The 14,397-nt window shown below is 44.6% G+C and overlaps 3 protein-coding genes across 3 annotated transcripts; 2 read left to right on the top strand and 1 right to left on the bottom strand.

Annotated features, from left to right (window-relative positions):
• Nucleotides 1-29: 29 nt before the first annotated feature.
• LOC108114456 (uncharacterized protein C7orf26 homolog) lies at nucleotides 30-1,558 on the top strand. The gene is made up of 2 exons (XM_017225457.1): nucleotides 30-220; nucleotides 273-1,558. The coding sequence occupies exons 1-2, from the start codon at nucleotides 121-123 to the stop codon at nucleotides 1,292-1,294; spliced, it is 1,122 nt and encodes a 373-aa protein (XP_017080946.1). The 5' UTR covers nucleotides 30-120; the 3' UTR covers nucleotides 1,295-1,558.
• A 100-nt stretch (nucleotides 1,559-1,658) lies between these two features.
• On the top strand, nucleotides 1,659-3,445 carry LOC108114455 (dipeptidase 3). The gene is made up of 3 exons (XM_017225456.2): nucleotides 1,659-2,626; nucleotides 2,688-3,323; nucleotides 3,419-3,445. Exons 1-2 carry the CDS (start codon nucleotides 1,793-1,795, stop codon nucleotides 3,207-3,209), a joined length of 1,356 nt encoding a protein of 451 aa, XP_017080945.1. The 5' UTR covers nucleotides 1,659-1,792; the 3' UTR covers nucleotides 3,210-3,323; nucleotides 3,419-3,445.
• Nucleotides 3,378-14,397, bottom strand: LOC108114454 (mucin-2). The gene is made up of 4 exons (XM_017225454.2): nucleotides 14,210-14,397; nucleotides 10,554-10,621; nucleotides 10,244-10,482; nucleotides 3,378-10,181 (listed from the first exon to the last, which is right to left on the bottom strand). Exons 2-4 carry the CDS (start codon nucleotides 10,593-10,595, stop codon nucleotides 3,488-3,490), a joined length of 6,975 nt encoding a protein of 2,324 aa, XP_017080943.1. The 5' UTR covers nucleotides 10,596-10,621; nucleotides 14,210-14,397; the 3' UTR covers nucleotides 3,378-3,487.

Genomic DNA, 14,397 nt, shown 5'->3' on the forward strand with positions numbered 1-14,397 from the left:
CGAATCGCCAATCGAAATATGCTCCACCTCTAATTTTACGATTTGTTTTTATTTTGTTATGCGCTTTTGACATACTCTTAAACCAGGCGTTGGTTATTAAAATAGATAAAGAACTTTAAAATGTCTTTGTCGGTGGACAACAATAAGTCCATGCCGAGAAAGGGCGATATGAAGCTGGAGAACTATCCCACGTGTGCGGTAGAGGCACTTACTCGACTCGGTAAAGTTAAATGTGGTCTTTTATTTGCACATTTTTAATCATAAAATTGCAGAAACATTAATAGCCAGCCGAAATAAGCAGAATATGGTGATGCAAATCATATCAGAGTATATTTTCCTTGAAAGAACGAGCAAGGATGCAGATGTGCGAAAATCACAAGCGGTGCCCATCAGCCAAATGAATCTTTTCCAGGAATTTCAACTGATTATAGTATTGATTGAGTACTTCTCGCGACCAGGAAGAGATGCAACCCGCAACGCTATATTTCTATCGCTATTCGGAAGTCATTTGACCACACAACGATCTAAATTGCTGTCTCGGCTAATTAGCACAGCGGTTTCAGGATCCGTGGCTCCACTACTCTCCTCCGCTGGCACTTGGATGCAACAAGTTGGTTGCAAGACACCACTGAGCCTGGAGGTAGCTGAAAATATAGTGAGTGACTTCATCTCATACTCTCGGAAAACGCCAGAACAACTAAAGCAGCTGCCCATGGTGGGTCCGCATTTTGCGGCCAATTTTATGGTGGCCGTGGCAGATCTGTATTTAAACGAGCAGCGTTCGCAGACTCTAAATGCCCCGCCAGATGCACTACTTGATACCATAACGGAATGGATGACGGAAAATCCGACGTTGTGTCAGGCGTCAAAGCAACCTTTGGTGTTGCCCGCCGGAGCAATCGCCATGCCCTTCACCACTCCCTTAGCAGGACTCTTGCGATGGGTGGTCCTGGCTCCTTTGGTTTCCAACCGAACCGCCTACAGTAATCTCCATCTTTCCCTTCTGCGAGCCTTGCAACAGCTTGTCAGTAGTGGTGAGTCGACAGTGCTGCATTTCCAGGATCTTATGCAAATCGTTAAAGCTCTGCAGAGTTACTGCACGCGGCTACGGGAAACAAAAACGGTACCCGAAACGGATGCTGCCTATCAGAAGTGCATGGAACGATTTGCCCAAGCTGTGCAAATCGCCATGAACGCAAACTGCATCTCCAATCAGATTCAGGTGCTGTGCATTCTCGAATCGTTACCAACACACAAATTAATGAAAATCGTTATAGCAGCCCATAAAAAGTAGTAGAATTTCAAATTACTAAATATATTTTAGAGGATAAAGCTTTTTGGAAAAGTAAGTCGGTTTCTATGTCAATTGCAATATCCAAATTTATTCTAAATAATTTATACGAATTCGTGGAGTATTATAATTTTCATATTCTTTATTGCTTGAGTAAATTGTAAACCATTTAAAATTTGTTTATATAAATAGATTGAAATTGTTAAAACTTAAATAGCGATGGCCAATTTGTAAGTCTATAAAGAGAATTCGGTTTTTTAAACATAATTAACCCGCTTAACTTTGGATGCTGGCGTACTGATTAAAATAATTGTTTAGCGCGCATGTCCTTGGAAGCCTTTTGGCCAGACGACAGGATACGCAAGGAAGTGGTAAAAATCGATAGTATCCCAGTTTAAAGCTTTCGTCGCGGTGCACGCTTGTTGAATAGATTTGGGATAAAAGGGAAACCTGCGCTTTGGGGAATTGACTGGTTGATCCGATAATTTACCAGACGATGCAATGAATCCCGTACCGAGCCGCGAATTCCTGGAGGTCCATCCGCTGCACCAGCATCAACCGCACTGCAAACAGCAATGTTTTGTGTTCACGGAGATAGCGGACATCGAATTGCCCGCGGAGATAACCAAGTTTGGTGGTGGAAATGAGAAGATAAGGTGCTCTAATGGTGGCATTCCCACCTACAGTTCCAAGAAGGACTCCTGCAGCGAGTCCTCGGGCGAACGACCGGAGAGATCCCGAGGACGAAAGATTCTACTAGGAGTGGGTCTGGTGCTCGTTTGCATCGCCATGGCTGGTGGTATTCCGCTGGCTCTTCAACTACGCTCCTCGTCGCTCTTGGAGGCTCGCCTGGCCTTCATCCGTCGCCTGCTGACGGAGTCACCTTTAATCGAGGGCTCCTGGAAGCCACCTAGCACCATGAGTCTGAACAGCAGCAATCTGTTCGAGGTGCGACAAAATCATATCGGTGCTGTCCTTTGGCCCATTGCGGTACCATGTGGAGCTCAGTATCTGGACGCAGTGCAGCTGACCCTGGAGGGGATTGACAAAGCTAAGCGCGTTACTGCCGCCACGGATTCTATGCACATTGTGGAGTCAGCGGATGAGATGGAGCAGACTCATCTGCGTGGCGAGGTTGCTGTTCTCATGGGGATTAGTGGTGGCCATGCTCTCGGCACCAGCACGGCTGTATTGCGCTCCATTTACTTATTGGGAGCTCGATTTGTTTCCATTACGAGTCTGGAATGCACCACTCCTTGGGCGGCTGCCGCTATCCGAAGACCCGACTATCTTGTCGAGGAGAATGTGACGAATTCATTCAACCAATTCGGACAGGTTAGTACTAACTGCTACCTAGCTAAAATCTTTTCTTATCCATTTTTTTTGAAATTTTTAGACAATGCTTTTCGAGATGAATCGTTTGGGAATGCTGGTGGAGATTTCGATGCTCAGCGAGGCTGCCATGTTGGCAGTCTTAAAAACCGCCAAGGCACCGGTTTTACTCACAAATGCCACACCACTTTCCATGTGCAATAGCAGCAGCACAGCTTCCATTCCCGATCATGTTCTTAGCCTGTTGCCGGAAAACGGTGGAGTTATTTTACTTAACCTGGAACGCTGTGGTGATCGTACACTGGGTGTCCGAGAGGCCATCACTGCCATTAACTATGTACGCAAAGTGGCCGGTGTGGATCACATTGGACTGGGAGGAGCACCGAAAAGCTATGCCCTTCTGCTTGCAGAATTGGCACGGGATAGGGTGTGGGGAAATGCAGCCATTAAGAAACTGGTTGGAGGCAATGTGATGAGGATTCTGCGGGAGATTGAGACCCTAAAGAACCGATTGCCTCTGTACGAGGAGTGGATTCCGCACGAATCTATTGAAAGCAATTCCTATTGCCGCTATCCGGAGTCTTAAAATCAACTACTTTAATTGGCTCAAGCGTTTGTTCTAAAACATAACTAAAGTATTTAATTAAATTATTAAAGTACAATCGACTTTATAAAATTTGAACTACATATATGAAAATAGGTAAGTTCTGAAGTTCTTAACTGACTCCCATTTAAAAGAATATATACGAGATCGTACATTTGTACATAGTTTATATTTAATGAATATCATTCTAGGTAAATACATATCGGTGTACGATGATATTATAATATTGTTATGCTTAACATCTACTAGACCTTCAACGACTATTTTACACTGATGCCAGTTCTTACTCCGAGGGTCAGGGAAATCACTTCTTGCTCTGCAGGCTGCTCGCTGGACTCACGCTTCATGATTTTCTTCGACAAGAGGTCATCCTCGTCGAATTTCAACTCGCGCTTCACCCTCGATGACTCGCTTTCGTCATCTTCCAGTTCGAAGACATTGTTGTCGGTGAAGGCCAAGTGATTTATTTCATTGAAGAACAGGGTCTTCGCATTCCGAATGGTTCTATCGTAGCCGGGATCACTCAGCGGCGGTAGATATGTGGCAGGAATTCGGCTAGTGCCCCTGTATCCGGAATCAGGGCAACGTGGATCAATAGATCCTGGATAGCAGTAGACCGGAGTGGTACCAGCAATTGGCGTTCTTGTCGTAGTCACTGGCAGGCACTCGGGATCCGTTGATCCTGGATAACACCTTGGTCTAGGTGTCGTGGGCTGGGGACAGCGGCTATCCGTAGAGCCCAGATAACAGTTGGGTTTGGAAGTAGTTGCAGGAGTTCTTGTAGTGGCAGGTTGACACACAGGATCGCTGGAGCCAGGATAACACCTGCTGGCTGTTGTCGGCGGAAGATAAGTAGCGGGTTGGCAGAATGGATCACTTGAGCCCGGATAGCAACGTGGCTTGGGTGTAGTAATTGGCGTTCTAGTTGTTGGCGGTGTGTACGTTGCCGGTTGGCAACTGGGATCATTGGAACCCGGATAACACCTAGGCTTAGTCGTAGGAATCGTTGCACGGGGAGTTGTTGGTGGGAGATAAGTGGCGGGTTGACATTCAGGGTCTTGGGATCCGGGGTAACATCTAGGCTTTTGCGTAGTCACAGGTGTCTGCGGACAGCGTCTATCCGTAGAGCCTGGGTAACAATTGGGCTTAGAAGTAGTTACAGGAGTCCGTGTTGTCGGAGGAGTGTAGGTCGATGGTTGACACTCCGGATCATTGGATCCAGGATAACATCTTGGTCTCACAGTTGTTATGGGTGCTCTTGTTGGTGGTTCGCAAGCGGGATCAGAAGACCCTGGGTAACATCTCTGTGTGGTAATTGGAGTTCTAATGGTTGTCCGCTGAGTAGGTTGCGGGCACCTTGGATCAGTTGATCCTGGATAGCAATTTGGCTTCGGTGCACTTGTAGGCGGACGATAAGTAGCTGGGGGCAAATAAGTGGCAGGTTGGCATTTAGGATCATCCGAGCCCTCGAAACACCCTGCCTTCTTGGTTGTTGGAACCTTAGGACATCTTGGGTCTGGAGAACCAGGGAAACAATTCAGACATTCAGGATCTGATGAGCCAGGATAACATTTTGGCTGCGGAGTCGATGGTAGCTTCGTTTGTGGACAACGGCTATCGGTGGAGCCAGGATAACAGTTCGGTTTCGATGTGGTAATTGGCGTTCTTGTTGTTGGTGGCTGACAGTAAGGATCACTTGAACCAGGGTAACACCTTGGCTGTGTTGTGGGAATGGTTGGCCTTGCCGTTGCTGGTGGCAGATACGTTGCAGGTTGGCAATCAGGATCTGTTGATCCCGGGAAACACCTTGGTTTTGGTGTAGTCAGAGGCTTCTGTGGGCACCGACTATCTGTCGATCCTGGATAACAATTTGGCTTCGACGTAGTTATAGGCGTTTGAGTTGTTGGTGGTGAGTACGTTGCCGGTTGGCAGTTAGGATCATTGGAACCCGGGTAACACCTTTGTCTGGTTGTAGGAATCGTTGTGCGTGCTGTTGTAGGTGGCAGATAAGTTGCGGGCTGACATTCAGGGTCCGTTGAACCGGGGTAACATCTGGGTCTTGGTGTAGTAATTGGTTCCTGAGGGCAGCGTACATCTGTTGAGCCTGGATAACAATTTGGCTTGGAAGTTGTAACAGGCGTCCTTGTAGTTGGGGGCGCATAAGTTACCGGCGAGCACTCTGGATCCCTTGACCCAGGATAACACCGAGGCTTCAAGGTAGTAATCTGTGATCTTGAAGTCGGTGGCGAATAGGTCGCTGGCTGACAGTCTGGGTCACTAGATCCCGGATAACACCTAGGCCTAGATGTAGTTATAGGTGTCCTTCTTGTTGTTGGTTGAGTGGATTGAGGACAGCTGGGATCAGTTGATCCTGGATAGCATCTTGGCTTAGGTGCGATTGTGGGAGGACGGCGAGAGGATGGAGGTAAATAGGTGGCAGGTTGACATCTCGGATCATCTGAACCATCATAACATCCTGCTTTCTTGGTAGTGGGAATCTTGGGACACCTGGGATCTGGAGAGCCAGGATAACAATTCAGACATTCAGGATCTGATGAGCCGGGATAGCACTTCGGCTGCGGAGTCGTTGGTGGCTTCTGAGGACAACGACTATCGGTGGAGCCTGGATAGCAATTGGGCTTCGATGTAGTTATAGGAGTTCTGGTTGTCGGGGGCGTGTAAGTGGTTGGCTGACAATCGGGATCGTTTGAACCAGGATAACACCTCGGCTTAGTGGTTGGGATTGTAACTCGTGCTGTCGTAGGGGGAAGGTAGGTAGCAGGTTGACACTCTGGGTTAGGTGAGCCAGGATAACATCTGGGTTTCGATGTAGTTATGGGAGGCCTTGATGTCGGCGGGGAATACGTTTTCGGTTGGCAATACGGGTCAGTGGATCCAGGATAACATCTTGGCCTCGTTGTGGGAATTGTTGGCTTGGACGTAGTTGGAGGCAGGTAAGTGGCAGGCTGACATTCAGGATCTGGTGATCCGGGATAACATCTTGGTTTTGGAGTTGTCTGTGGTTTCTGAGGGCATCGACTATCCGTTGATCCTAGATAACAAATCGGCTTTGATGTAGTAATGGGAGTTCTAGTTGTTGGTGGCGACTGGCAATCAGGATCATTTGAACCTGGATAACATCTTGGCTTGGCCGTAGTTGCAGGTTGACACTCTGGGTTAGGTGAGCCGGGATAACATCTAGGTTTCTGTGTCGTCACCGGTTCCTGAGGACAGCGTCTATCTGTCGATCCCGGATAACAATTAGGCTTGGAGGTAGTTACAGGCCTTCTGGTCGTTGGAGGTGTATAAGTAGCTGGCTGACATTCGGGGTCATCAGATCCCGGATAACACCTAGGCCTAGATGTAGTTACAGGTGTCCTTCTTGTTGTTGGTTGAGTTGGTTGCGGACAGCTGGGATCCGTTGATCCTGGATAACACCTTGGCTTAGGTGCAATCGTGGTTGGACGACGAGATGTAGGAGGTAAGTAGGTGGCAGGCTGACATCTCGGATCATCCGAGCCATCAAAGCATCCTGGCTTCCTGGTTGTTGGAACCTTGGGACATCTTGGATCTGGGGATCCAGGATAGCAATTGAGGCATTCAGGATCTGATGAGCCGGGAAAGCACTTTGGCTGCGGAGTCGTTGGCGGTTTCTGAGGACAACGACTATCGGTGGAGCCAGGATAACAAATAGGCTTCGATGTAGTTACAGGAGTTCTAGTCGTCGGAGGCGTGTAGGTGGTTGGCTGACAAACGGGATCGCTGGAGCCCGGATAACACCTGGGCTTAGGAGTAGTAATTCTGGACGTTGTGGGGGGAAGATAAGTAGCAGGCTGACATTCAGGATTTGGTGAACCAGGGTAACATCTTGGCTGTGGTGTCGTTACCGGTTGCTGTGGACAACGTCTATCAGTGGAGCCTGGATAACAGTTTGGCTTTCCCGTAGTTACCGGCCTTCTGGTCGTCGGAACTGTTGGAATTGTGGTTCTGACAGTTGCTGGCTGACACTCAGGATCAGAGGAGCCTGGGTAGCATTTCGGCTTAGACGTGGTAATTGGTGGTCTAGTTGCAGGCTGGCATTCAGGTTCCCTTGAGCCTGGATAGCATCTGGGCTTAGATGTTGTCACAGGAAGTCTTGTTGTCGGAGGCAAATAAGTAGCTGGTTGGCATTCAGGATCATTAGATCCAGGATAGCATCGTGGTTTTGCTGTAGTAACTGGTGCCCTTGTTGTTGGCTGTGTCACTTTCGGGCATCTTGGATCGGTTGATCCCGGGTAGCATCTTGGCTTAGGAGCAACTGTAGGAGTTCGGTTGGTGGATGGCGGTAAATAAGTAGCAGGTTGACACCTGGGATCGTCTGAACCATCAAAGCACCCAGCCTTCTTTGTGGTAGGAACCTTGGGGCATCGTGGATCTGGAGAGCCAGGATAACAATTCAGACATTCAGGATCTGATGAGCCGGGATAGCACTTTGGCTGCGGAGTCGTAGGTGGCTTCTGTGGACAACGACTATCGGTGGAGCCTGGGTAACAATTTGGTTTCGATGTGGTAATTGGCCTTCTTGTTGTTGGTGGCTGGCAGTAAGGATCACTTGAACCAGGATAACACCTTGGTTGTGTTGTGGGAATGGTTGGCCTTGCCGTTGTTGGTGGCAGATATGTTGCAGGCTGGCAACTAGGATCTGTTGATCCCGGGAAACATCTTGGTTTTGGTGTCGTTGGTGGTTTTTGGGGACAACGACGATCAGTTGATCCCGGATAACAATTTGGCTTTGAAGTAGTTACAGGTGTCCGAGTTGTTGGTGGTTGAGTTGGTTGCGGACAGCTGGGATCAGTTGATCCAGGATAGCACCTTGGCTTAGGTGCAATTGTTGGAGGTTGGCAACTAGGATCATTGGAACCCGGATAACACCTTGGCTTGGACGTCGTTCGTACAGTTGCTGGTGGAAGGTAAGTTGCAGGTTGACATTCAGGGTTTGGTGAGCCAGGATAACATCTAGGCTTTGGTGTCGTAATGGGTTCTTGTGGGCACTGCCTGTCAGTCGAACCAGGATAACAATTTGGCTTGGAGGTAGTTACAGGCCTTCTGGTCGTCGGAGTAGTATAAGTAGTTGGCTGACATTCTGGGTCGTCAGATCCTGGATAACACCTAGGCCTAGGCGTAGTTACAGGTGTCCTTCTGGTTGTTGGTTGAGTTGGTTGCGGACAGCTAGGATCAGTTGATCCAGGATAGCATCTTGGCTTAGGTGCAATTGTGGGAGGGCGGCGAGAAGATGGCGGCAAATATGTCGCCGGTTGACACTTCGGGTCATCCGAGCCCTCAAAACAACCTGCCTTCTTGGTAGTAGGAACCTTGGGACATCGCGGGTCTGGTGAACCAGGATAGCAATTTAGGCACTCTGGATCTGATGAGCCGGGATAGCACTTCGGCTGCGGAGTCGTTGGTGGCTTGGTAGTCGCCGGCTGGCAGGCTGGATCTGGGGATCCAGGATAACATCTAGGCCTTGGAGTCGTTGGAGGTTTCTGTGGGCACCGACTGTCCGTTGAGCCCGGATAACAATTCGGCCTAGGTGTAGTTACAGGGGTTCTGGTTGTTGGAATTGGAGATCTCCTTGTGGTCGGGGGAAGGTAAGTAGCCGGTTGACATTCCGGATCGGGCGATCCTGGGTAACACCTTGGCTTTTGTGTGGTAACTGGTGGTCTTGTTCTTGGTTGGCAGTCTGGATCTGTTGATCCCGGATAACAACGTGGCCGCGTTGTTGTAATTGGAGTCCTTCTCGTCGTTTGGGGTATTAGAGTTGCAGGCTGACATTCAGGATCATCAGAGCCGGGATAACATCTTGGTTTCAATGTAGTAACTGGCGCTCGTGTTGCCGGTTGACAATCAGGATCATTTGAACCCGGATAACAACGTGGTTTTATTGAAGTCCTTCTAGTTGTTGGTGGAAGATAAGTAGCTGGTTGACATGCCGGATCACTTGAACCCGGATAGCACCTTGGCTTTGTTGTTGGCGATGGCCCAACGCGACAACGAGGATCAGTTGAGCCCAAAGGACAACTGGGACTGGATGTTGTTTTTGGAGTTTGGGGGCAACTTGGATCGCTGGATCCGGGATAGCACCGTGGCCTTGGCGTGAAAGTTGAGGCAATCGGTATCCTGATAGTTGTGGGTGGCTGGGAAGTGGGCACTGGACAACCTGGTTCCCTGGATCCTGGATAGCAGCGAGGCTTTGGAGAAATAAGATGATCCTGTAAACATTGAGGGTCAGTTGATCCCTCGGGACAGGGGCCTGACCTCTCGCTACCGCAAGAGTAGTCCCGTTTGCATGCTCCATTGCAGAGTTCAATGTCACATTTGAGATAAACCTGAGATCGGTCGGGGAATCTGAAGGCCTTCAGAGTATTATAGTAAGTAGCTGTTAGACTGGAAGGCGCTTCGAACTTTCGCCACTCTCCAAATATTTTCTCCTTAATCGAACAACCTCTCTTGTCCGAGAGCTGTAATCTCTTCGTCGTTCTGGCCTCAAAGTCCATGTCATCGGAGGCATAACATTGCAGTATATTAATATCCCATGCCTGTTCCGAATGCTTAACGTTTATGGTAAACGTTATGTCAGTTCCAAGGGTTAGAGTACCCTGAATAGGTTTGATATTGGGCGGGGATCCCGTGCCAATTTCCATCCAGCACTCTACAGGACCACTTGGTGTATCCACGGAAATAACCTCCAGCATGTCCACCACAAATGGCTTGAAATAAACAGTCTTCTCACGTTCGTCACCCCGACTGCACGATATTTTCCGTGCTATATCGAAGCTATTTTGAATATCTCTGTCATCCTGGATAATCAGGATGTTCTCGATTGAGGCGCATACGGAGCACGAGGGCTTGCTGCCGCATCCATCGTATGGCACAGTAAATGTGAAACTACGACCCCCTCGGTCGCCCTTCACGTAGCTAATAAAATACATATTAACAAAACAGGTACATATACGGGTTCAATGTTATGTAATACTTACTTGCACTTGGGGTCATTGTAATATCCCTGGCTGTAGATGACTCCCTCGAAGTCCTCGGAGAACTCCACCTCAACCATCATACCATTACCTTGGTCGCATTTCACATCGATCTTCTCGATGTGCTTAGCTGACAGAGAAGTGTCGCGAGTTAATCTTGGCGAAGATTCGTCAAAATCAAGTTCGCTTAAAACATCATTGAGCGCCTCATCATCGGTCAGATCAGTGCCCGATGTAGTGACCTTGAGTGTTATACCAAATAATAATCGTAAACTTTATGATTTCTAGACAGGGGATCAATGCATGTACTTACCAAGAGCAAGGCCCACACGAATATGTGGCCGATGTTGACCATCTTAAATGTAAGTCTTAAACTTTATTCTGAAATAAGTGGAGGGGTATTAAATAAATTTATGGTATAACATTTACTGTTTACGGTTTTCGAAGTTGTGTAGTTTAGTTTATTGCTTATCTGGTGGTTAACCAACCCTAATTTTACTCAATGTTCCATGACTTAATGGCACCTTGACTTTTTAATATAATAAATATTTATATAAAGAAAATAGTTATTTTATGGTTCGAAAAATAATGTCTACTTAAGGTTAAAATAGTACTTAAATATAAATATAAATAAATACGTAAAAAGTTCAGAAATTATTTTCCCCACAAACTTAAAACTTTTCTGTTATCGATAAACATCAAGAAAATAAGGTTGTTTACAGTTTTAAATTTTTAACTGTTAATTTGTTTTTTCTTTTCTTTATGGGCATTTCGGTACTTCTGCAGTAATTCAATCCCACGATCAACCTTCGTTTTTAGTGACTCATATGATATGCGAAAAAGGGCGATTTCGGTATGATCTAAAAGACCGTAAATCAAATCAAAAGAAGTGACGAAAAATTAATTCGACGAAAACCAAGATAGTTATTTGCATGCGTTGGGTTTGTCAACGGATCTCTAGCATTGGGTGAGGTAAGATCTTCTTTATCGCTAATTACGGTTGAGTGCAACCTGTCGAGTATTTACACGAGATGCGAACAGCCGGACCTCTTTTGCCCGACGAATGGAGGGTGCTGCACCGTCACTAAAACGGGTTTGGTTTTTTAAATAATACAACTAACCTTTAAGAGAAAAAGAAATATAAAAAAAAAACTGCTGCTGATTTCAAAATCCATAAATTCAACACTCACACACGAAGGGAGTAGGAAAAAAGCAAATAGTGACGAGTGCCCATTTGCTTAGCCGCAGTTGATAAAAGCGGCTTCGATTCGATTTTGGGGCCTTTTGTGTGGCATTGGCTTCTGCAATTTGGATGGCTATGTTGTTGGTTTTTGTTTTTTGCTGAATGTCTGTTGCTATTGCTATTGATGGTTAGACCCGGATGATTAGGTGCTTTTTCATTGTGGCCCCTTTTGTCTAGGTTATTCCAAGCATTAGCCTAACGAGACGTAAAAAGTACCATTTGATTACGGATGATTTGGCGTGTGAAGTCTTCTGTTTGTTCTTACGTCACTCTTAAGTTCAATTCAATGCTGCGCGGCCCCTTGGGTAAATACATGTTCTATCTCATAAATAAATCTCTCATTAACACATCCCTAAGGGTACGAAATATAATATTTAGCGTGGTAATAAAAGATCAACTTGAGTTTATGAATAATTTACTTTGATTCTTTTAGTGATTCCCTTTCTAACTTTGCTTTGATTATTATTCAGTTCCACGAAATAATTAATATGTACATGTTTTTCCAAAATGTTAAACCTCGTCGCGGCTGTAAAAAAACACCTTAAATTTAGCAAGATGATGATGATGATGAAAGAGCGCCCATTCATACATCCGATTCATATTCAACACGATTAATATGGTATCTCTTTTGCTCCCAGCTTTCCGTTCGCTTAATCTTTGACGACCCAATTTTGGTTTTTGGGTTTTTGGTGGCCCACAGCATTGGCCTGATATCTCAGTTTGCACATTTTTTTTTCTTTATATGACTGCATAATTATGCCCAATTTGATAAAAATTGGTTCACTATGTCAAAAAATTGCTCATTTATTTTTTTGTTTTTTTCGATGTTTTTACCTGTTTTTAAGTATACCATATTTTTATGTTCGCCAGTTATCATGATATAGTTATTTGCCAAGGAGAGATTAATAGTCAGGTCATTTATTTAATTGTTAGACAAACTCATTAATGGCTTATATCGATTTGAAGACAACTAACTTTTAGAATATGAATATGTGTATTTATAGGTACACGATCATCGTTCTAAGAAATCAACGAATAATTGGTCAATTATAATTTTGAAAAAGCCATTATTGATTTGGGCGATTTGGGTGTCGAAATCTGAAGATATGAAGATGATAGAAAGAATAAGTGTTCCGCCCGCGGATCCTGAGTGTGTTTACCCAGTTCATAAGCAATCATATTCAATTGTATTGGCTAACGATTGAGCGTTAATAAAAACAGCTTGGACATTGATGGCTTCACCCTGAACTTTTGACATTTCAGCGCCTCGAATAGGCGTATATCTTGGTATTAATCACGGCGAACAGGTGATTAGTCCGCGGGGTTTTTCAATATGCATAGGCACGTATGTATATTATACTATATATTATAGTCCAAATCCGTTTGTGATCATCTCCCAGCTGGCGATTGATTTAACCGACATTCCAATATTGGTTCTCATAATTTGGCTTTAAATCAATTGACAAATCAGTGAAATGCTACTATTTTTGCATTGTGGCTATCTATTATGGCCACATCTTGATTTGATTTTTTATGGCCAATTTTGGGGAGGCGCCGATTTGGTAAGCTTGTTGTTTGTTTGAAAATAGACATGTTATAAGCAATCTAATTTACATTTTTGTGTTGCATCTAATTGGGTATTTATCGATGCTTTGCATAGATTACCAAGTGCAAACAATATTTTTGTTTATTTCAACCAAAAAGTTTGCTGAACTCAAAAAATAGGCTATAAAAATGCCACATTCTTAATTTACTTAAGGGGGAGTGTCATAAAAAACGATATTTCGAGGTACTTAAGTAAATAAAATACAGTTAGCAATATTGACAAATAAACAACGAAATGCAAATGACATTCAAACACCGGATCTGTGAAACTTGTTTCTCATTTAAATGATTACAAAGAAAGGCAAAAACGAGTAAACGAATTTACAAAAAGAATGCTATCTAATAATCCCGAAACGCTTAAATCAATTTATCTTCTCCGATGATCATTTGTACAAAAATTAAAGATATACGCAGTTGGAAACCGTGAGATTTTATAATCCGTATTATTTCGGGTTTAACCAGAAGTTGTCATATTTGTAATTCTCTTTTTTTATGGATTTTTAGGATATATAATATAACTACTTGCGTCACAGACATTCCACTTTCTACCTTTTTTAGCACCATATTTGATAACCGGCTAAATGTAAAATACAAGGTCGAATCTGCGTGGGTCTCTTAATGGCAAAAAACAATTAATTATTTACATTTTGGGAATTGTAAAATTTATAAATTTCTTTTTAATTTCACCAAATGCTTTTTCGGTTTTCCTTATATCTAAAAGATGTCACTGGAACTTGCTAAAACTTTTCAAAACATATATTTTTAACGATTGTTTAAGTTTTTGAAGTTTCTTATATGGTTCTGTCTTAAAAAAATTAATATATTTATAATTTTATTTTCAAGTAAATTGAAAGTTATTCCATAAATACGACCAATTTCCTTTATAAAGTTTAGTCTCTCCTTTTGACATTTTTAAACTGTTTTTGAGACAAGTTCTTGAGTAATCACCGAGTCCACTTGTGGACCATTCACTTGCAGTACATTAAATCGAATCACATTATTTTCTGGCCTTAATTAGTGGCGCAACGAGGTAGTCACATAAAATCACTTGAATGCTTCTCAGTTTTGAACAGATTGACCAACCGATCATACAGAATATCACTTGGACGAATTGGACTTACTGCACTGGCTTGTGGACTTGTGCTTGGGGAAAGATCGCTGGGATGCAGCTGGCGAAGTGGACGTTGCCGCACTAAGCGCCGAAGAGACTCGTCTTCGTTTATATACACACACGGCGTATGATTTAACAAAAATCGTTTCGGATATTGCCTCAAAAATCCAAAGACGCGGCAAGTAACGAAAAAAAAAA

The sequence above is a fragment of the Drosophila eugracilis genome, unplaced genomic scaffold (assembly GCF_018153835.1).
Source record: "Drosophila eugracilis isolate 14026-0451.02 unplaced genomic scaffold, ASM1815383v1 contig_2154, whole genome shotgun sequence".
In the NCBI taxonomy this organism is placed as follows: Eukaryota; Metazoa; Arthropoda; class Insecta; order Diptera; family Drosophilidae; genus Drosophila; species Drosophila eugracilis.